General features: G+C 35.7%; 3 protein-coding genes across 5 annotated transcripts; all 3 read right to left on the bottom strand.

The window, feature by feature from the left end:
- Nucleotides 1–116: 116 nt before the first annotated feature.
- Nucleotides 117–5009, bottom strand: Nhe1 (Na[+]/H[+] hydrogen exchanger 1). Its single transcript, XM_070657615.1, has 5 exons — nucleotides 3696–5009; nucleotides 3404–3573; nucleotides 2961–3332; nucleotides 2527–2861; nucleotides 117–1644 (listed from the first exon to the last, which is right to left on the bottom strand). The coding sequence occupies exons 1-5, from the start codon at nucleotides 5005–5007 to the stop codon at nucleotides 1620–1622; spliced, it is 2214 nt and encodes a 737-aa protein (XP_070513716.1). The 5' UTR covers nucleotides 5008–5009; the 3' UTR covers nucleotides 117–1619.
- A 215-nt stretch (nucleotides 5010–5224) lies between these two features.
- On the bottom strand, nucleotides 5225–7760 carry Dph2 (Diphthamide biosynthesis 2). Its single transcript, XM_070657651.1, has 5 exons — nucleotides 7507–7760; nucleotides 6856–7189; nucleotides 6296–6777; nucleotides 5906–6197; nucleotides 5225–5844 (listed from the first exon to the last, which is right to left on the bottom strand). The coding sequence occupies exons 1-5, from the start codon at nucleotides 7627–7629 to the stop codon at nucleotides 5675–5677; spliced, it is 1401 nt and encodes a 466-aa protein (XP_070513752.1). The 5' UTR covers nucleotides 7630–7760; the 3' UTR covers nucleotides 5225–5674.
- A 935-nt stretch (nucleotides 7761–8695) lies between these two features.
- Nucleotides 8696–22215, bottom strand: LOC139103161 (mucin-4). Of its 3 annotated transcripts, none has more exons than XM_070657589.1 (16): nucleotides 21990–22215; nucleotides 20645–21289; nucleotides 20152–20327; nucleotides 19888–19968; nucleotides 18219–19790; nucleotides 17619–17870; nucleotides 17343–17444; nucleotides 16965–17069; nucleotides 16599–16743; nucleotides 13742–16188; nucleotides 13235–13642; nucleotides 12940–13134; nucleotides 12269–12828; nucleotides 11939–12182; nucleotides 11675–11777; nucleotides 8696–11494 (listed from the first exon to the last, which is right to left on the bottom strand). In XM_070657589.1, exons 3-16 carry the CDS (start codon nucleotides 20254–20256, stop codon nucleotides 10743–10745), a joined length of 7071 nt encoding a protein of 2356 aa, XP_070513690.1. In that variant the 5' UTR covers nucleotides 20257–20327; nucleotides 20645–21289; nucleotides 21990–22215; the 3' UTR covers nucleotides 8696–10742. The 3 variants fall into 3 exon arrangements, with proteins under 3 accessions (XP_070513690.1, XP_070513689.1, XP_070513692.1); XM_070657588.1 differs by having other exon boundaries at nucleotides 21986–22215; XM_070657591.1 differs by lacking the exon at nucleotides 21990–22215 and adding an exon at nucleotides 21633–21896.
- Nucleotides 22216–22293: the final 78 nt, after the last annotated feature.

Consider the following 22293-nt stretch of genomic DNA (forward strand, 5'->3'; position numbering starts at 1 on the left):
GGAACGGGGGTGTCACTCGAGACGCGTTATTGGATTCTGCAAATAATAAGCGACTTTCAAAATTGCGTATACATATTTAAAGCAGATCGCCGTCCATCCGGCATTTAATTACGAAATTACGTTCATTCTATTTTCAAAACTGACAAAGATAAATGAAGAAAAAAAAAAAAGGATTCTTACCTCTTACCTCGCTTCCGACTTATTTGCAGAGCCATCTCTTTCCCGTTTTGCGTCGAATTTTTTACGATACTGCGTAGCAAATATTTATAAATCCTTTCTGACTGAAACTCTTCCTTCCGCACTGATAAATGTTCGAAGATGTATTAAAGTCACGGTCGTCCGAGCGTATCGTACAATCAAATTATTCAAGTCGTGTACTCTTTCTTTCTTTCGGATATCCTTAGCTGATTAATGCTTGTGAAAAGGAAAAAGGAGAAGGCACCGAGTATAATTATCGCTAATCTGTTGTGTACTGATGTCTCGTGCTCCAGTCACTTGATGTAACGACCGTGCAAAGCGTTAAGAATTCTAGAACATAATAAAATAGCCGTAACGAATCGAACGAATAAATGGATTTGATGTTTAGACGCTGCCTCCGTTATGTGCCCTGCCGCAAAATGAAAAACCAGACAGCCATGTACCCCCCTCACCCCCACCTGAGAGATCGACATATAATATGAGAAATAAATTCGCAACAAAATAAATATAATGATTGGTTCTTTTTCCACTTGCCGTCCGTCGTTCAGCGCAGAAGAAATCAGCGACTTGAGAATTATTTCTGCGAGAGTTTATTATTTATATATGCATATCACAAATTATATCACTTTTATTGTCCCTGGACGTGACTAAGATCGTACAAAGTGTAATGTACAATATGTTCACATTTTTTCGAAGTAAGCCTATTTCAGACATTGAACGAAGAGAATACTTGAACATAATCTGTCTTACAATTCCGTCGATACTAACGTTCCATTCTGTACACCGCCAGTTATATGGATAAACATATATTGTCTGTCAAATGTCATTTCCAATTCACTGAAGCCTCTCTATAGTAGAACGTACTCGCTTATCTGACCAACTGATTTCTAGCTATGAACTTATACTCTGGGTTAACACTCGGCCTTAAGAAAGTAAGATAACGCGGTCCCTCCAACGAATGATATGATAAAGAACACGTGTTCGCAATTATCAACACGAAATAATAATTTTTTTTTTTGCGACAATATCAACGCGAACAATTAATAACTATAAAACAGATCCTTTTAATTTTAATTTCTCACATTTTTTGTTTGTTTAAATTAAAATCACACAATTAAAATAATACTAAATGATAATATATTACGTTATCATTGCGTACACTATTGCGATAGATTTCATTGTTGCCTAGTTATCATTTTACTTTCATATAATTTCGTTTTAGAATTATAAATATACGTAACAAGAGTAACATAAATAAAAATCTCTTATTTGTATAAACTTCTAATACTAACGAAAGTACCAGATCCTATTAATAATCTTTATCAGTTCAACAAATATTGCGCGATCAAAAAATAACACTTAGAATAAAAGATTAATATAATCCATAGAAGAAAAATCTATTTGCGGGAATAAGTTGGATTTTAGTCAGACCAATCCTCATCTTCTCTGCAAATTAATAGTATTTCTGTTAATAATTTAAGATGTAGCTGAAATCAATTTACTGCCCATCACCGTTGCCAAGCTCCTTTGAATAAAGCAAGCATATTGGACTATACACTGCTGTTAACTATACATATAAGCAAAACTGATACTTAAGATATTACAGATACGTATAAATATTAGGCAAAACAAATAAATTACAAAATATGATATATATGCTCATCCGCAAATGTAACAGTTAAAAGAAAAATTGTTTTCTTCATTTTTCAAAGTTTATCTTTTTAATTAATTTATTAATTATCACTAAAAAAATATTTAAGAGTTGTGCTAGTTTTGTGATTTATTACATTTGCGATTGAGTGTAAAAAAAAAAACAGTTTAATCTTAGAAAAATTTAACTTATATTATAGAATTTGTTGTGCAAATCGACAACAATTCATTACTTTTTTACTTTGGTTTTTCTCATGTCGTTTGGAAATCATGAAAATAATTAAAAAACGACATGAAATAACATTCCACATCTCAGACATTCATATATATCTATAGAGTGCATTAATAAAATATATTACGTTAATATTAAGTGGCAAGCGAATTTAAAGTCAAAGAGAAATTCTGTACTAACTTCAAATAGAAAAAACTATAAAAACTTTTCTTTAATTCACTAGAATAGTAAGCTGCAAAATGTTTACAGCTTTAATAAAACACAAAAAAATACTCACTTTTGTAAAAAAAATTTTTGTTAATATAGAAATTTAACGCTAATGTTAATAAATACTTGTATATACACCCACCTATAGGCAATATAATTTAAAAGCACGTAGTTTAGCACACTTAAAGACGCGTCCACACGCACACACACAGAAAATAAATTAAATACTTAATATAGACCCGTGTCTAGGACGTCCATTCTTCTCTTTCTTGTGCGGGACTTGCTCCTTAGTTGTCCCAGTGACGTTTAGATTTAGTTGTGCAGTCGATGCCGTAGTCGCCTCGTCGTCTGATTCTATTGGACTAATTCTGATAGCTTGGTACCATTGATTCGTTAAATCCGTCATCTGCGACTTGCAGTCCTTTAATTCCTGCTGCGTGAATCGTCTCGTGAAGAACGGAATGAAGAATTTCAAATCCCATCTTGCAAAACCGCGAATTCGAGATTGCAAGAAGGATACTTCCATTTCTTCCTCCGTAAGTTCCGACAAATGTTCGGAATCTATAGTTTGTCCCTACAAAGAAAAATAATATCATATATCTGTATCTCATAAAAATTTCGTGTTTTATTTATTATTTATTAATTATTTGTGTTTAAAATTTTTTTAACTTACCCATTCTCTCGTTTTGCTCAATGTAACTTCTTTATCTTTCTTCTTTCTCCTGCTGTTGCTTTTCTGTTTCTTTTCGGCCCTTAAAAATTTCAGCAGCGGCATCGTGGATCCACCAAATATTAAAGTCGTAAACAAGACGATGATAAGTGTTGTTGTTATAATAACGTGGCGTGTTTCATCGCTGAAATCTAAATGGAGCGATAACGCATATGATATAGCACCGCGCAGACCGCTAAACCACATAATGAACATCATTTTCCTCGTGATTTGATGCTCGCGGAAACGATTCACGAGTAAAGCTAACGGAAAGATATTGGCGGCTCTTCCAATCAGGCACAAGATCACGGACCAAACAACTAATGCCGGTTCAAACTATTAAATAAAAAAAAATATTTAATTAAAATGATTTAAAGATTGCACTCGTAATATTATGATATACTTACTCTATGTCTAAAGCTAAACAAAGCTAATCCCAAATATGCAAAGACACAAGTCTCAGCAATGAAGGCTAAAGTTCGCATTGTCTGTTGCATTGTAATTTGCGTAACAGTCGATAAGTTAAAATGTGTGTAATGCGACATGACTATTCCGTTAAACAAAATTGCCATAATGCCTGCAACAACATATTAATGTAAAATAACATAGCTTTTTAAAGATAGGATTGTTTGAGAAATTTTTAAATTATTAATTATAAATTAATTATTAATTATAAATTTAAATATTTTCAACACTAACCTGACAGTTGTATACCTTCTGCTAAAACATATGGAGCATATGTAAATACTAACATTATTCCAAACTCTAACGATGGATTCTTCCTGAGGTCTACATGTTTTAACAGTAGAGCACTTATTAAAGCAAATACTACGCCAATGCCTGCTGATGCGAAGAACATAAGGCAGAATCGATTCAAACCAAGTATAATAGCTTCACTAGTTGTTGCTGCATTGTTAGACTCCAAAACAGAGGTGGTCAATACAATGGAAATGGCGTCATTCAGAATTGATTCTCCAAAAACTAACATGTTCAAAACCGGGTCGACATCAAGGGCGTGAAAAATCGCGACTGTGGCAACTGGATCTACCGCGGAAATCAACGATCCAAAAGCAAAGCTTTCAACAAAGCTGAGCTTGTATGCCACTTGCGCCAAACCCAGCAGATATATCCCGGCGCCAATGACAAACGCGGAGATAGCTGTCCCAAAAATAGCAAATACCATGATACTGCCAATGTTCTGGAAGAAGTTTCCCTTATGCAGATTGTAGCCAGATTCAAAAATAATGGGCGGTAGTAAGACGAGAAAAAACGCAGTCGGCGAGAAGGCCTCTTCTTTTCTCCAATTTGCTATATTCTGATGCGACATGAGATTGATAATCATGCCGATTGCGGCGCCCAAAAAGACGATAACTACCGACTCGGGGAGGTACTGAAAATTGGTCTGCAACATTAAATGTATTAACAATATGCCCAGCGCCAATACGCAAAGCACAAAGAATATCGACATAGAACTGTTGTGCTCCTCCTCGGCGGAACCCTTGTCGGGTAAGACCGGTTCCACCGGGGCAACGGTAGTTGTGGTGACATTGGTCGCGTTAACAGCGTCTGAGCTTTGCGACGACACCGAGATGTCCGTCGTGTTTTTATCATTGACGGAACTCGACGATGTTACGGCGCTCTTCTCGGTCGTCTGGTGGCTCGCGGCACTATCAGGCTCCGCTGTGCTCGGCTGAGAAGTTGCAGGTGGTATAGGCGGAAGTTTTGTAGTGGTGAGATTAACGTTATGACGGATGGTTTGAGTTGTGTCGTTCACGGGTCGCACAGTGCTAGATAACTCAGGCGACACACTGACTTTCGTAATACTCTGAACAATCGAGGTGTTATTTACCAATGTCGCAATGGTCCTGTTTTCAGTGACTGTCCCGCTGGCGTTTAGGTTAGTTGCATCTTCGGCACGCGATGTATGCTGCGTCACATCGCACAATAACAAAATCCCGACGACGAGGCTCCACTTGCACAACGGTGCGACACGTGCTCGAAACGTCGTCATCCTTCAACGGTGTAGCATTTCTCGCAGATAGCAGAAGACGGTTGTGCGGCTCTTTCTGCCTTTTCACCCTTTTTTTTTCACGATACCGATGTCTGGCTGGAAACTGGAGCTCGATAATGTCGCAAGACTTCTGACGTTTGACTAGTGGACTAGAATTACAAGATCATTACAGCTGATTCACCCGTCAGTCCTTACGAATGTAAAAAAATTCCCTAGATTATCATTTATAACAATATTTATATGCAATTTTCTTATATCGTATATACATTTTTCAAAATTATTAATAATAATTTTTCGCCAACAAATATACCAAATATGATCTGTAAATATTGTAACGCTCTGCTGTAATAAAATAAAAAATTAATAAATTAATATAACTGAACTTGAAGAGTTAAAACACTTAAAATTTTTATCCGCACCATTTTATCAATTCTATTAATTACTAACGAAATCACTAATTGCACTGACCAAATATTTTAATTTTCGTTATTCATTACCTTAAGATTTTTGCAATTGCAATTTTTGAAAATTTAATTGATATTATTTCTTACCTGATATTTTTCGTTCCCGATACTTTGTTAATTCTTAAGAGTTTAGATTCTTGCAAACTTTTAAACCGCATGAAAAAGGAATATTTGAAAATAATTTATATCTAGAAATATTATATTTATTCCACTTGTTTGTTTGTCTTTAAAGGTTCATTCGTGTACTCCCATGCTAACCCACTGCGACCAGTTTCCGCTGGTTGTGCAGAATTTTCGCCTAGTTTTTGTTCGACCCCTTTCCAAGATCTTTCTTGCAAATACTGAGCCCCAGCCTTGCCAATGGCAACAGTACCTAATAAAACAATTGTCGCATTATTATATAATTGTTTAATTAAAATAAATTATAAATATACCTGAAGAACGAACTGCCAAAGCATTCATTTGGTCTGTACATAAAGCGTCATCCTCACAATTTCTTACACTGCTAGTAACGAGAGACACGTCTAAGTTTATTGACGGCTGAAAGTCGATATAATTAGTGCCACCGGGTAATATCTGTCGAAAGTCCATAAAATATTGTGGACAGAATTCTCTGGCGCTGTTAAACGCCAATTCAACTTCATACACTGTCAGCATAGGCTTAAAAAAGTCTCTTGAGTCAAATACTTCGTTTTCTGGGCAAGCTATCACAACAAAAGCGTCGATCTGCAATAAAAATTAAATATATTATTTACTGATATAATGTATAACAAAGTTAAAATTAAATTTAAGCCCAATATTATATCGCATTCTGTTGAACATACTTCTGGAAAATTTGCAAGCTTGGCAGGGTTTATTTTTCCCACGCTAAAGAGATAAGATTTTTTGTTCTTTTGTTTGAGAATTCTTTTCACGGTATTTATAGCCGTCAAGTATTCTTGAATGCCTAACGTAGCCACCACAATTCCCACAACTTTAGCATCCTTCAGTTTTTCAATCAGATATCTTCTTCGTTTCAACCAAGGTGTATTCAATGCGTCGAACTCGCTAACTTTATCGTTTGCGAAACAATACCACTTTTTCGCAGGTATACTCATGGCTAATAATGTAAAAGTCTTTTCTGTCTCACCCAAAAAGAACCCATCGTAATCCTGTACATTATATCCATTTTCTAAGGCATAACTTCTACCAGAGATAACTGAGGCCGGATTCACGTTTGCGTCGGTATATTCCACGTTTGAAGTACAATTTAATTTCGACAAAATTAAGTGTTTATATACAGGTTTCAATGTATTATATACATATTCTGCAATCATACAATGTATATTATATCTCTATTGTCAGTATCAGTTCCTTTTATTATCTCTAACAATAATTTATTTACCAATTTCATGTGCATACGCTACATCGTAAAAAAATAAAATCTTCTTGCAGTGATCTGAAAAAACCCGTTTAAATTCATCGCAAAATGCTGTTAAATTCAATTGTTTCCTCGGCAAAACATGAAAAACTGGGAAACGAGTGGTAGGACTAAGACAAGCATGTCCGAAGTGTATTATCCCATCTGCATTAATGTGTTGCGCCGTTACTTCATCGACACAACAGCTACCACAAGTTGTATCGCCTAAGATATAGACTTTCTGCCCAAGATTTTTTTCTAAACGTAGCGCAATTTTAACCGAGTCGGGTAGCAGGTTGTCTGGGAACTGCAAACATACCTATAATACACAAAAGAATATTAAAAGTGAGAATTATACGAGTCCTGATATAAACGGAAAGCAACTATAGACTTGTACTCAGAGTTGTCACTTTTTCGTCGTCAGACATTCCCTACAATAAATATATATAAAATTACACGCTTTCTAAAAAATCTAAGACATCCGACAAATAATTTAACCTTAAAATTTTCAGACTAAACTCGCGAAAAAAAAATGATTCGCGATGCAAAATCTTTTGAGAAAATCCTTGATTAACACATCGACGCAAACAAATTCTACATTAATACGCAAAGTGATCTTTTAAAATAAATTTAAACCTGTTTTAAGTTATTGGTGCGAATCCAACAGGTACACTTCTCCACGTCGTACGGATTGTCTTGTGAGTTTGTCACTTCAACGACTTCCGTCCCGTTTATTTCGTTCTTTGTTAACGAGATCATGTCGGGACGAGGATCGATCGGTGCGAGAATTTAGCGTTGTCGTTACAACTGTTAACCGGTCTTCACAAATACTGCGACTTTGCACGACTGCCATTCTTCTCCCAGCCCCCACCACGTGCTCGATCATAAATTCATTCCTTCCTTCTTTTTTTTTCTTTTCTAAAAGCAGGGAAAAAAATTAAATCTATTAGTTCTACATAGCGAAAAGAAATAGGATGTTCCATTTATAAGGTAAGGAGACTCGTTAGAGTAACGTAATCGAAATATAAATTGTTAAAACAATTTGAAAGTATATGCTCCAATCTATTTCGTAGTATTGCATTTATTTATTTCATTATAGATAAAATATATTATTTGATTTTACGCAAAGCGTTACACTTATCACGAAAGTGTTTCACCGTAAAACATAATCTAGGCCAGAAAATAAAACGGGGGCGTGGATTGCAAATAAATGTATTCGTGTAAATCTGCGTGTGCATAAAAAGTATTCGAACGTAATAATAAATAAATTAATACAAATAATTGTGAGCATTATAAAATTCTCGGCCGTTCAATTCTCTCTACATTTTTTTTTTTTTTTTTTTTTTTTTACATCGAACGAGAAAAGTTGAATTATCATTGGCACCGTTCTGAATAATCGAGACAAGTAGCTTGCAAGGCAAAAAATTAAAAAAAAAAATAAAAATAAATAAGTGACAGACTTAGCGTACTTGGCGTACGGAGTTTTTTATCAGTTTGAAAAAATTTCACATATTATACAATTCCCGTAACGTCTTTCTCCGCAAGATATAAAAATGCATAGGATTTAGTACCTCTTATTCTAGGAGTCCCTAATCTTTGGTTTAAGTGAAGTTTCACCCGGTTCGGCAAAGAACTTTTTGGCTTTATAAAAAAAATAAAAAAATTTAATTTAATCTCATGACGACGATTCATTCAATTTGAGACTGGGGACGTCCGTATCTATATTATATTCGCGTCGAATGTCGATCAGCATTCAATCTTGCTGCTGGCCTACGTAAAAAAATAATAATTTAAAGTAGCACATCGTAAAAGAAATCAAGTTGGATTGTATACAAGATTGTATAATTCTGCGACACATATAGCTATGTTACAAGTAATGATACCTTTCTTTTTTTTTTCTTTTCTTTTTCCTGGGTATACTGATAAACGACTGAAAAATAAGATATTCTTTAAATTATATTTATAATATATTATCACTGTACCATTTGTCTTCACTCTCGTCAGCGGTTGTATCGTTACATCTCGTTGTTTCAACGCGCGATAATTACAAACTCCGCGAAACACGTATGCGATTGGAAATCAGTAAACGGGGACGTAGAATGGTGTACATACATACTTGTGAAATACCGGCAATTTATTTAGAATCGAAAGAACGTGAATGTGCCTCGAACTCTAAAATCCATGAGGGATTCATTAAGTCGCGATTGCCGTCGAGAGTGTAATTGAACATTATGTATGTACAAACGATTATTACTCCTTACTGTAATACATTATACATATAGTTCTGCTTGCTTTTTTTTCTCTGTATATACGTCAGTCTTGAATTGCTTTTGCCAGAAAACGCATCGTTTCCGCTGTTTCTAAAGAGATGTTTTAGATTTATATGTAGAAAAAGAATACACAATCGAGTTCACATAATAAAAATTTCTATTAATGACATTATTTTGTCTCGTTACTACACTTTTGCAAACGTCAGTGTTATAAAAACAGGAATTAAGATTTAAGTATCAAGTATTTTTAATTTTGAATATTAAAATATCGCACATATAATTAAAAAATAAAACCATGGTCATAGGAATGTATACTGTTCAATTTCAGTAAATACCTCTAAGACTTATTTTCAGATTTATCCCAAGATTATTATGTGATTATCCTTTTTCCACACATGCACTCTACACTCTCTCGACACATCCATCGAATACCCACGTATCTAGTATAAATTTATGATGCTAAAAAAAAGGAAAATCGTAAAAGCCTATACATTATTTAGAAAGTTGTCTCTTTGATTTTGCGTCTTAATACTAAGACTGCATACAGAAATGAATCCAAAGTAGCTCATACAAATGCTATTTTCTGCTCTGTGTACAAAATGATTTGTTATTAATGGTACAACCAACTTGGGAAGAGTGAGCTTACAAATAAGACATTTTTATTCTACGACTTTTGTTAAACAACTATTTCAGAGAATATAAAGATTTATAAAGAAATTTTATTTGACATTTACTTAATCTGCTTAATAAGTTATCACTTATTTGATTATATCACCAATAATAAATCATCTTGTATTAATTTACGTTCTGCATTTCCATGATTTTACATATCAGTCTCTTATGCTACTACTTTCTCTTTGCTTTTTTTCACATGTCTATCGTCGATTCCATTGATGGTCATATTAATTATAATGATGGTAATATAATAATTCTGAGAATAAATCTCAATAACAATAATACAAATAATATTTGTAATAATATAGCTTAAAAACGTATATACAATATTCACCACCCATTTTTAAGTATCAATAAGATTTTCCTACAAGTACTACAGATAAAGTGGAATAAGTTGCTTTAAATAATTACTTTTTACAAAATTACATTACAAAGTGGCATATTGAAAAATCTGAGCGAGTTATCTATCTAATCTATTCACATGTACAGCTGCTAGAATTAAATTTACGCGGTGGCTTTATTACAGCTAGACTACTGGAAAGTATACATGTTTATATATTACGAATAATTATTGCCATTGTGTAAAACAGAATATATTTGATAAATCAAAATGCTCAGTATAACATGTATGGGCGATCCAGCTTGCCTCTGCCGATCAAAATATAAATAAAACAGTAAAATCACGTATGATTTATACAAATAATTTAGTAAATATATCTGTGTGCTTCAAGATATGCAATGCCGGAAACAGTCTGCCCGACGTCATCGATACTAAACCATAGTTTTTTCACGATAAGTAGATTTCAATGATATTCTTTCAAAAACCATGAAAAATCGACTCGCAGTCGTTCTAAAAACCTTACGATGCATAATTAGCTTGATTCAACTATCAACTTTCACTTCTTAACATACTTTACTAAAGGAGGGTCACGAGCCTAAAATGCTGCGGACTGCTTGGTCCAACGCAGTGTCTTTAGAGTCACTAGACTGCGACGAACTACCGTTACCGTTACCTGACAACGTATTCGTAGGACGTTGTTTAAGATTAAGAATGCTGTCAATGGCAGACTGTACTTGCGCATTAATTTCATCATGCTCATTGCCAGCATTTTCGCTTTCGCTACTCGCTACATGGGCAGTACTGCTTGGACATTGCGTCTGCGAATGCAAAGCCAATTCATCCAAGTCGGTATCTTCTGACAAATCCCGTTCAAGATCAGTGGCACTACTCCAACGCCTGTCGAATGGCGTACTTACATCCTGCTCGCAATCGTCTTTCATTATTGTGTTCGAGACATCGGGCAAATTTGTATTTGCATTCGTACGAAGACACTCGCCATTTGCTCGTGTTCTTTCAATTTTCGATGATCTCGTAACAGCACACGCACTAGTACCACTGTTATTGCCGTTTTTGCACTTTAAAGTGTCTGCAGTAGACGGATATACACCCAATGCTTTCTGGATTTCCAACCACTCATCATAATCGCCACTAGTATTACTCGACGTTTTTATCACTGGTGGTTTGCATTCCAATTCGTCATTTGGGAAATCGTCTTCCAATTCACGCTTCACAGATACGTTCACTAAAGGTGACGATGCTGTTAAAGTTGATTTGTTCTCTTCCACAAGCCCAGGTTCAACTTTTGGCACCAACGGTTTTTCTTCTTTCTTAAACTCTTCTGTAATTTTTATTACAGAATTAATATATATTTATTTAAATTTAATATATTTATTAAATATATATTTATTAAAATTTTGTTTTATCAAAAAAGCAATTAAAAGCTACAAAATAAGAAAAATGTAAATAAATATAATATCGAGATTAGTTCAATTTTTAATTAAAAAATATATGCAGTTACCGTTGAGTTTTGCTTCTTGCTCCCGTAACCTAGTGAGAATATTTTGCTCTTCAGCTACAAAAGTCCTATCGATCATCATCAATTCTGATGTCCTTACTTCACGCTGTAATTTAAAAATTATTGCAGTGACAACGTCATTACTTATATAAAATTGATTAAGTTTATCAAGTATTAATTGAAATCACTTTTATGCGTAATTAACGAATAAAAAATTAAATTTAGTTTATATAATTATTACATAAAATATATATTTATTATTCATACCATGCTTTCCATTAGGAGAAGATACGTGTACTTATTTATCATAGAACTGAATTTGCTTAATAGATGTTTTGCTGTTTCTTCAAATATTTCGTCCGCTTTTGTCAGATCCTTGGGTCCTAGCACTTGCTCATTTAAACAATGATATCGTACTAATCGTTTGCAAGCGTCACGTTTACTTGAAAATGGCGTATTCATATCGGGATTAGTTGCACCATTTTGATCGATTTTTAATTGCTGTTCCATTCTGTAATAACATAATTATATGTTAATATTATTAAAATTTAATAAACAATAATAAAAAAAAATAGAAACTTATATTTAAATACGTACAAGTCACTACGATTTATTTGCCTACAAATCGGACTAGTCGCACGTCTTTTTACGCCTTGCCTTAGATTTATCAAAGGACTGGAGTTACTGTTAGGACTGACAAGTTGTTTGATTGTATTTCCATTGGTATTAACGGGACTCTGAATCCTCTGTGTTCCTTTGCTTATCATCCTAGGCGAGGTTACTTGACTTGCAGGCGAACCACTTTGAACTTGAACTTGAATAGGGGAAGAGAGCTCTTGTTTTACAGGACTTGGCGTTTGTATATTCGGTTTAAAGTCCAACGGGTCTGTTTGACACTGCGTCGATTGCTGTTGACACTGTATGCCTGATTGTTGCTGTGTTTGCACTTGCGTCAATTGTTGGGTATTGTTCTGTAATTGTGGAGTTGCTACGGAGGTAATCGGCGGCGAAAAAATTTGCATGCTTGCAGAGGACGGATTCAATATCTGAGTCCCATGGTTCTGATAAAATTTGGGTTGTTTAGTGTGCGTTTGGTGCATACTTTGTGTCACAGTGTTCGACATACTCGATTGCTGCCCTTGTACGCTTTGTGGCACCTATAATAATCGTAACAAGTTATAAAATTATTATTCAATAATAATTTTTATAAATAAATAAAATACATTTTTAGAGTGTAGAATATATATTTACAACATATTTTTGCTTACCGTAATGTTACTAATAAAACTAGTATTCGAGCTACTCGGTATTGTTACAGATGTAGTTGGACTTAGAGATGTTACTGGCATAGAAGCAGTAGTATGTGTCTGTGTTTGCGCCGCGGACGTTTGATTCTTGAATGAATTTTGTATGCTCGACGCAACTGTTGAAACTACGTTTACACTGAACGTTGTTTCAGCAGTCTATAAGAAAACATATTTTATTTTAATAACAAAAAGTATTAAACAATAATTTAATATATCTTGTTAATATTTTTTTATTATTATAATTAAAAATACTTACGCTATTAACAGCATGTGTAGTAGTATTAACGATTTTCCCACTGGCTAATATTTTTGCTTGTTCTTGGTACAATTTCGTTAACGCTGCTTGATCATGTGGCGTGCCAGATTTTCGAGATAAAATAGCTTGAATTTGTGACTGAATGTTTTTTAAGGATTGCTGCAATTGAGCAGGAAGCTGAATCGTTTGTACTCTTTGTACCATTTGACCGTTTGAGGGAATTGATACGTGAGTGCCAGTAGAAGATGAAATTAAAGGACCGTTGGTGATAATTTGAGTCGGTTCACTCTTGGTAGGATTAGTACTATGAGATACTGACGTGCTTGTTTTATTAGAATTGTCAACTTTTTGTAAATTGGTTGTATTCGCTGTAACCATTGTTGGCCGAGTAACGGTTACTGTCTTCGTCTAAAAAATAAAAATATATTTTTAATAAAAAAAAAATTAATTAAATGCAAAATGTTAATAAAATAGACTAAAAAATATAAAAATAATGTATTTATATACCTGTGAGTTTATGCTTTGAGCAGTAACAGCAACTTTCGTCTTTTTCACAATTTTTGCCTTCTTTGGTTGATTGTTGCCTAAGTTCCTAATTTGTTGTTGATTGAGGTTGTCAAGAAATTGATTAGGAAAGTTGGAATTTTGAATTTGTATATGTTGTGGCATTTGGGATGGTGCGGCTTGTACGACAATGTTTTGAATATTATTTTGGATTGTTGGAGCTCCGCCAGAACTATTTACGATTATCTGGCTCGTCGGAGTGTTGATTTGAACTCCTTGCAGATTCTGATTACTTGCATCCGGCTCGCCAATCACTATCTTCTGTGTTTGATTTTGATTTGATTGAGTCTGATTTGGAGTCTGATTCTGAGTCGCGTTTAATTGTCCGGCCAAAAGTTGTTGCAAAAGCTGTTGACTAATTACTTGCATCTGACCATTCGCATTTGCAATTAGCAATTGATCATTAGGATTTAAGTTTCTCAATGCATTTAAAATTTCGGGCGTAATTTTAGGTGCGTTATTTAAAATATTGTTCGCCGCCGAATTCAATATGTTTGCACCTTGGGATTCAACATTTGGAGATTCGTTCTGTTGAGTGGTATTAGAAGCAGGAGTGGTCGTAATTAATATATTCTGATTCGGATTATTTTGTTGCGTATTAATTCCTTGTTGAACCACATTAGCTGAATTCTGAGATTCAAAATGATGTGCGTTAACAGAAGAGAAAGTATTCGCTGTTACTATTTTTTGCTGTTGTACATTTACATTTTGCTGAACGCTCGTGTTGTGTAAAACAGCAGAAGTATTTTGCTGTTGCAAACTAGTCATGACATTCTGCTGTGCGTGTGCTATATCCTTAATTCCTGCCTGCAAATTTTGTTCTATGTTCTGAACATTTCCGGCTGTATTTTGTTGTAATACATTAATCGTATTTTGTTGAATGCTCGAATGTAAAACATTCATAGTATCGTGCTGTTGCATGGTGTTACACGAACTTTGCTGTTGTAATATATTCATGGAATTATGATGAATGTTTGAGCTCTGTAAGTTTTGTTCGAATATCTGTTGCACATTTTGAGTTTGTACAGTTTGCGCAGTGATCTGTTGATTATGTTGAAACAATGGTGATTCCTGCTGCAATGTTAAAGTCTCTTGTTGACTCGCTTGCTGGAGATTTTGATTTGTCTTAGATATATGATCGTTTTGTGCTATTGAACTACCAGATAATGTTTTTTGCACGTGAGTGCTATGTTGCTGTTGCGCTTGTTTTCCCAAATTGTGCCTCACATTTGTTACGCAAGTATTCACGAGTCGTACCTGACTAGATTTTTGTACAGAAAGATTGGAATTTTGTTGATTAGGACTTGCTAAACTTGCGTTAGATATTCGAGGAAGAGCATACACAGGCAAAGACTTCGTTGATAACACATCTGACGCATTCAAAGGAGTATTATTGTTCGTTTGTGACAAGGTAGATTGAACGTTTTTAACTTGCATAAGTTTTTGTACACTGACATTCTTAGATGTCTGTGTCTCCTGTAGAGATCCAATACCACTTTGAACGCAGATATTAGGTAGCGAATTAGTTTCTTGAGATACGTTCGTATTTTTCTGTTGATTAATCGGCTTTGAACATATCTGGCCATGATGCGGACTAGTAGTGCAAATGACATTTTGCGAGCACGTAGTACTTATAGTATTAATCGAAGCTTGACTTCCACCAGATAAAGGCGATTTAACATACTTCTGTCTCTGTTGAGCTGGATTTTGAGTGGTTTGTGACGGATTTTGCGCTTGACTGAAAAATTGCGAAATAATCTGCGAATTTTGCCCACTACCTTGAGTTAAAGATCGTATCAAAGCTTGCGCAGTCGCTGTATCCAAGTCGAGTGGATTTGGTTCGGAAGTATGCTGTAAAATAAGTTGTTTTCCGTCTTCTCCAATTGATATACGAAATTGTCCTGTTAAGGTATTCTGTACGGGCATCTGAAGCTGAGTGACGAGTTGATTGTTAAGTGGTTGCGATACAGAAGCTTGCGTGTTCGTTGTGTTTGTTGCAGGTACTTGAGTTAAAGTAGAGCTCGCAGGAGCTGTTCCTTGCGATGAAAGTTGGTTTAAAGATTGCCCAGAATTAGTTTCGCTTTGCTGTGTCTGACAAGGAACTTCGGTTTCAGTTGTCAACTCAGAATCAAAAATATCATCGTCATCTCCAATACCGGATATTTTTATAATACGGGCAAGATCTAATTTCGGCTCGTCATCTTTCCGTTTAGTTTTCTTTTTCTTTTTCGCTTTCTTTTTAGGAGGCGGTAACAGATTTTGTTCCGAGACAGGTTGCGGACACGACGCATTGCCAGTTGTGTTACCAGATGTAACTTGTGGAATTTGTGACTGAGGACTTTGTACCATAGCATTCTGAATTACGATAGGATTGCTAGTTCCTGAATTAGCTATTAAAATAAAAAAAATATAATCAAGAATTAATATTCAATGTTATAAAATTAATATCGTAAATTTAAAAACATAAAAAATTCATAAAATATGATTTAGATAATTCTTCTATTTTTTTTTTAAACATTTAATATAATATATTGTTGCGCTCCGCCTTTATTTAACACGAAGTTCGCGATCCGACCGGGAAATCGTCGCGAGCCGATGTATTTTCAAAAGCTGTATATGCGAATAAAATCAGTTTTTCCTATCGAGAATTAATGCAATTTTATTTTGACGTTCGCGGAGTTTTAGAGTTGCAAACGAGTGTTTAGGCGAGTCCGTGTTCACCGGACATTAAGGTGTCATCCGAGCGAAAGCGAAACAATATTATAGATTAATTAAAACATCTTTATATATAATAACTTACCTGGTGCAGGACTAGATGGTGTATGCCTTATTACTGGAGAAGCAGCTGGAGGAAACCCGTTGGGTACAGCGAAAAATGTGGGCGTAATGCCTTGTAGTTGCATACCTTGTGCTGTGACAACCCTTACTAGTTGTTGTTGTGTTAGCTATAATTAAAAATTAAATTATTTTATATACCGTCACCTATTTCGCGTAAAATACATAATTTATTAATTATAACTTTACCTTGTGTAATATTAATCAAAATATACATGATTAATGCGAAGTATTTTTATATAAATATAAAAAATACTTTAAGAAAATTTAATAAGCGATGAATATGAAAGTGAACATAGAAAATGTGTGAATGAATGACTGAAACCATCACCTGTGCAGTATGCGTTTGTTGCTGCGCGCCTGCTGGCGTCCTTAGTATTAGTTGAACGCCTCCTGGCTGCTGCTGTACAATGACGGGTCCAGTAGATGGCAATACCTGTATACCAAATACGACAAATGTATGAGCACGCTCCCGACGGCTCCTTTATTTTTTTAATAATAATAATAATAATAATAATAATATTAAAAAAAAAAAAAAAAAAAAAAACATATGAAGCATAAAAGCAATATTCTATGATAACGGAAAAATGCAAGTAAGCAATTATAATAAATATAAAGCATAGTCTAATGCATATAGTTTTATGTAATTGCAAAATGAACATGACAACCATAATTGTAAAACGCAAGCAAAAATATCGTAATAATTTACCTGATTTAACAGCAAACCCTGTGCTGTTGGAATCATTGTTGCTGTAGTTGGGCTTGGTTGAGGTCCAGCAAGAACTATTTGCGGTTGACTCTGCTGCGTTACCTAAAACGAAATATCAATATATTTTTATCTGCAGAAACGATAAAAAAAAAATAGCTGGTTAATCAAAAAAATTTTAATAGAAAACCTTACAAAAAATAAACTTAGAATTTAGAAACTGTAAATAAGGAATAAAAAATCGAAACAAAGTCATATATTATTTTGCAAAAACTATACCTGGTTTGTAATTGTCGTAGTAACTCTTTGTGACTTTTGTTGAGAGGTGTTAGTTTGTTGATTTGGCGGTTTCGGCAAAATTTGTGGTGGTTGTTTAGTAGGCTTACTCGCCGCTATTTGTATTTGTTGGTTTCCAAATAATTGAGTCCTAGCCACCAATTGAGTTGGAGTAGATTGATAGCCTTGTGGTGTACCATGAATTATTTGTAACACCTGCATTCCTTGTTGCAATATCGGTGTATTAGGCCTCACCTAAAGCACAAAAAAATAAACATATTGTTTTATTAATTTACTATATTAATTTACAATATTAAAAAATTTTTTCTTTTATTAATAAATAAATTATAATATTATATATAATTAATTTATTATAAAAGCTAAACTGAATGAGCTAAAGCTGTTCAGAACTTTAAATAAGAAAATTAATTCTTTTAAAAACAAAACAGACGATAAAAATCTAATAAATGTTTTAATATAATTATTTATAATTAAAATAATTATAATTAAAATAGATATAGTATTAAAATTACAAAGAAATTAAATTTCAATAAATAGTTAAAGTAAAATATAAATATTGAACGTTTTTCTATGTATTCTTACCACAGGTGGACCAGGACTACCGCCAGGTGCTGGACTTCTATTGTTGAGAGAATTATTCCCGCTTAATAGATGAGGGCTTTTTGCAGGGGGATACGGGCTAAGTACAGGGCTCTGTATTTGGCTAACACTCATCGGACTCTGCATGGGGCTTTGCATCTGCATGTTAAAATTACTATTCGAGGTCGAAGTGCTGACTGGGCTTGGACTATTCCGATTAGATTGTATCGAGTTCGAAGCCGGACTTCTAAGTAAAAGTCTATTAGGGCTAGGACTTGGTGTAGGTGGTGCAATATTAGACGCTGGGCTTTTCAAAGGTATTGAAAACGGACTGCCCGGCGAACTAATGTTTTGACCCTGAATATTTTGCATAGATTTAACAGTATTCATAGTACTGACCACATTCGACGGCTGTGTTGTGCCTGTTAATGCTACTGACGCATTTAATCCGGGGCTTATCCCCTGCGAATACTGTCGCTGTGGTTGAAATCCAGTTGACTGGGAGGAACTTAAAGAAGAAACATGACTCAATGACATAGTCGGTTCATTGGAGGCGTTTATATGTTGTACATTAGACGTCGATATATTTGATAAATTAGGGTGCATTGTACCAAGGTGCGGTATATTCGTAGTGAGATTCACGTTCGAAGCGTGATTCACATTTGCAGTGGTCGTATGAATCGATTCACTTGGAGTGCTCGTGAATATACTGGAACTCGTCAGAGTTCCAGAATTCGAGATTTGTGAAATAGTCGAGATATTCGAATTAGGATGTTGCGATATAGCAGAGTTCTGTACATGTGCTATATTTGACGATGCAACAATGTGTGGTGCAATAGTTTGAATGCTCTGTATCGTTTGGAATGGAAACTGTGCACTGCTAGAATTCAAACTAGTTGATGTCAAACCGGTTGCCAGGGCATTTACAGGTCGATTAAGACCTTGATTTACACCAGAATTTATACTGGTGGTAGCCAAATTTGTATTTGGATTAATAGTAGATAAACCAGATACACCAGAATTCGCGACAGTTAAATTAGTATTCAATGTAGTAAGATTTTGATTTACACTCGACGAGTTTAAATTCGTCAAATTTGGACCGGTCAGTCCAGTGCTTACGCCAGATAGCCCAGAATTAATATTCGTCGAATTTATCGTATTGAGCCTGTTTATCCCGGTATTAACTCCTGTATTAATGCTGTTCAAATCTTGCCCTAAATTGGACAAACTATTATTAATATTGTTTGAACCAATGTTGGACGTTAGATTAGAATTGATAGCATTCAAGTGATTCAGGCTAGGATTTATCGTGTTTAGCCCTGTGCTTATACTCGGCAAGCCCAAATTCAGCAGAGGATTTGATGTGGTGATAACATTGGACGTGAGAGATGTAAGACTGGTATTTAGAAGTGATAGTGGCAATCCCATATTAAGGCCCACCCCAAAAGTGGGGGTGGCCGGGGGTAGGCCCATACCAGTCCCCGAGGGATTTATGGTACTCTGATTCAATTGATTCAATTGATTCACGTAGACTATGTGATTTCCAGTTGCCGACCCATTTCCTTGCTCTTGTGGCTGCAAGAACGAACGATGACATTATAATTATATTTTTTAAAATATTATATTCTTTAAAATAATATTCGACAAAACATCGTTAAGAAAAGTGACTTACGTTATTTGATGTCTGTTGCAAAGCAAATGTTAGAGACTGGCCACTGTTATTTTGAGCTTGTAACTGTTGTAATTGCTGCAACTATAACAATATAATAATATATTTTATAAGACATATTTATTTTAATTTAAAATTATACTTTTTTTGTATATTTTTTACATTTTACTTGAAATAAATTATATAAATGCTTAAACATGAAAAGTATTTGAGAAAAAATATGCATAGACTTAATAGTAATAAATTTAAGTTTTTATAAAATCTTACTTGTTGTTGGGTCAAAACAGTAACTGAATTATTATGACGAGCATTCGGGGAAGTTGTAGAGGATACTGAGTCCCCAAGAAGAGGGCGTGACTGAGGCTGCTGCATGCCCACGCAGCCCCTCTTTACTATGGGCAGCTTCTAGCCACCTTTTCAGCTTATTTTGTCCTCTCCCTTTCCTATTAGTATAAAACTTTATTGTATTTATTTCAAAGATTTAAAAAGAATTACAAAAGATTACAATATGTAGAGCTGTAATACATAAGTAATAATGACTGATAGAAATTAGATTCCAATTTGTATACACTTTAAATTTGGTAAAACTGACATGTTTTAAATAAATAAAATTTATGTTAATTTATTAAATATTGATTTAAATGTGTCCCTTATAAGAATATACTTTTCACTACATTTTATATTTAATATCTAGTTGAAATGTTTATTTAATTTCGATTTATATACATTAACATATACATTAACATATAAAGACACTTACCAAAATTGTTTAACAGCAGGTTATGTTTGCGTTTCGGCGCCACTCAACACGTCTGCGACCGACGTCTCCCGTTCCTGTCATGCATACAATTTCGTATTCCTCTCGAAGCTCAGGTCAGCACTGTATCAATTCCTCAAAACACTTGTATTCACGTATACAATTAACGTCGCCTTTAAACGTTTGGTTCCAAAACTAACCATTTGTGGCAGTTATAAGCATTGCCTTGCGGTATACAGAAAGTAGTCCTCTTTCGAACTACTTTATCCATTAAAAAACAACTGTGCAATTGCATCGTGGATAATTCCTGACTTATATTTAAAGCGCCTCTGTTGCAGGATCTTATCCATTTATAAACACAGCGATGCTACAGCTGTCCATGACAATACGCTCGAGATGCACGTGGAAAACGATGTGAAACACAGTGTATCACTTTGTAAATGACAGTTTCTTTCATATTATACGCTATCCCAGATCCAAGAAATATTCCACAGACATTCTTAAATACTTGTCAAGTGCTGTGAATGTATATGTCACAACATTGTCTTCATTCGTAAAATGTATCCATCCAGTCGATCTTTCTTGACGATAATGTCACCGCTACACACACCGGGCTTTCCGTCGGCACGAGTCTCGTTACTGAACTTCCTGCAAAGTAGAATCAGAGATTCATTAGATCTCATTGTAGACGCAAATCGCTTTCACGAGTCAACTAGTCTAAACGTTTTTCGTGAATTTGCTCGTTATTAAACTATGCCTCAAACGCGGGAATCTCGCGGTTTGTTTCATCGGAAGGGGGAAGAGGGATGGAGGGGGGAAGGGAGATACGCGGGGGTCTAGGAAACGTGGTGGCGATCGCCGTTGCGCCCCGGAACGAGAGGGAAGGGGCCAAATCGTTCAGGTCGCGCGATAAACGTCAGGGAGCCGAGAAATCTTAGAGAGGGCCGATTCGGACGGCCTGGGCGAGTGCACGCCACAGCTGGAAGCATACTTTGAGGTTATAGCAGGTGCGCCTGTGTGCGAGGTATCGTGGCACAGGAGCGAGCGAGCGGACGAGCGACAGATAGACGCACACGGGTGCGAGGTACGCGTACGCGGGGCACACTCTCACTCACTCGGGCGCAAACGGCGCGCGGATTGCACACAACAAAAGGGGGCCCCCTCCGACTGACAAGGCGTAAACAAAAGAAAACAGTCGGACGCGCGGGCGGAAGGTCCGCGGGGGCCAGCGATCGGGTACGCGCGGTGCCGTGCCGGCGCGCGGCGCCCGAGACGCGCGTGCACGGCGAACCGCGACGCGCTAAACTCTACCGTAGCGTCGCGACAAAAAGTTGTCAATATTACCTACGGCGAAACGCGCGTTTTGCCACCCCGTGTTTTTCTCCTGGGAATCTGACGGCGGCCCGCGCGACGACCTCGTCGCGTGCGATCCCACGTACCGTGCGCGTCTCCGCCGTAGACTCGCCGTGAGGAAAACAACGCGCACGGAGCACGCGCGACGGACGATACTCCGCGGAAAATAATAAACTTTTCAGTTACGCGACAGGCACCATGTACGCGTTACACTATTCGGTGGCAACGGCCATCATGTATTTGCCAAGGCTGCCAGCTGCCATTGGCGGCGCTGTAAGGCCCCGCAGCCTCCGCCACTG

Source organism: Cardiocondyla obscurior, linkage group LG06, assembly GCF_019399895.1.
Source record: "Cardiocondyla obscurior isolate alpha-2009 linkage group LG06, Cobs3.1, whole genome shotgun sequence".
NCBI classification, from domain to species: Eukaryota; Metazoa; Arthropoda; class Insecta; order Hymenoptera; family Formicidae; genus Cardiocondyla; species Cardiocondyla obscurior.

Coding starts and splice junctions, on each gene's coding strand:
- Nhe1 (XM_070657615.1), bottom strand. CDS start 5,007: ATGACGACGTTTCGAGCACGTGTCGCACCGTTGTGCAAGTGGAGCCTC. Junction 3,333..3,403: donor TGTTTAGCTTTAGACATAGA/GTAAGTATATCA, acceptor TTTATTTAATAG/TTTGAACCGGCATTAGTTGT. Junction 2,862..2,960: donor TGAGCAAAACGAGAGAATGG/GTAAGTTAAAAA, acceptor TTTTCTTTGTAG/GGACAAACTATAGATTCCGA.
- Dph2 (XM_070657651.1), bottom strand. CDS start 7,629: ATGATCTCGTTAACAAAGAACGAAATAAACGGGACGGAAGTCGTTGAA. Junction 6,198..6,295: donor AGCTTGCAAATTTTCCAGAA/GTATGTTCAACA, acceptor TTTTTATTGCAG/ATCGACGCTTTTGTTGTGAT. Junction 5,845..5,905: donor TTTGGCAGTTCGTTCTTCAG/GTATATTTATAA, acceptor TTGTTTTATTAG/GTACTGTTGCCATTGGCAAG.
- LOC139103161 (XM_070657589.1), bottom strand. CDS start 20,256: ATGCAGCAGCCTCAGTCACGCCCTCTTCTTGGGGACTCAGTATCCTCT. Junction 16,189..16,598: donor ACCATCTAGTCCTGCACCAG/GTAAGTTATTAT, acceptor TTATTTTAATAG/CTAATTCAGGAACTAGCAAT. Junction 12,183..12,268: donor CAAATAAATCGTAGTGACTT/GTACGTATTTAA, acceptor ATGTTATTACAG/AATGGAACAGCAATTAAAAA.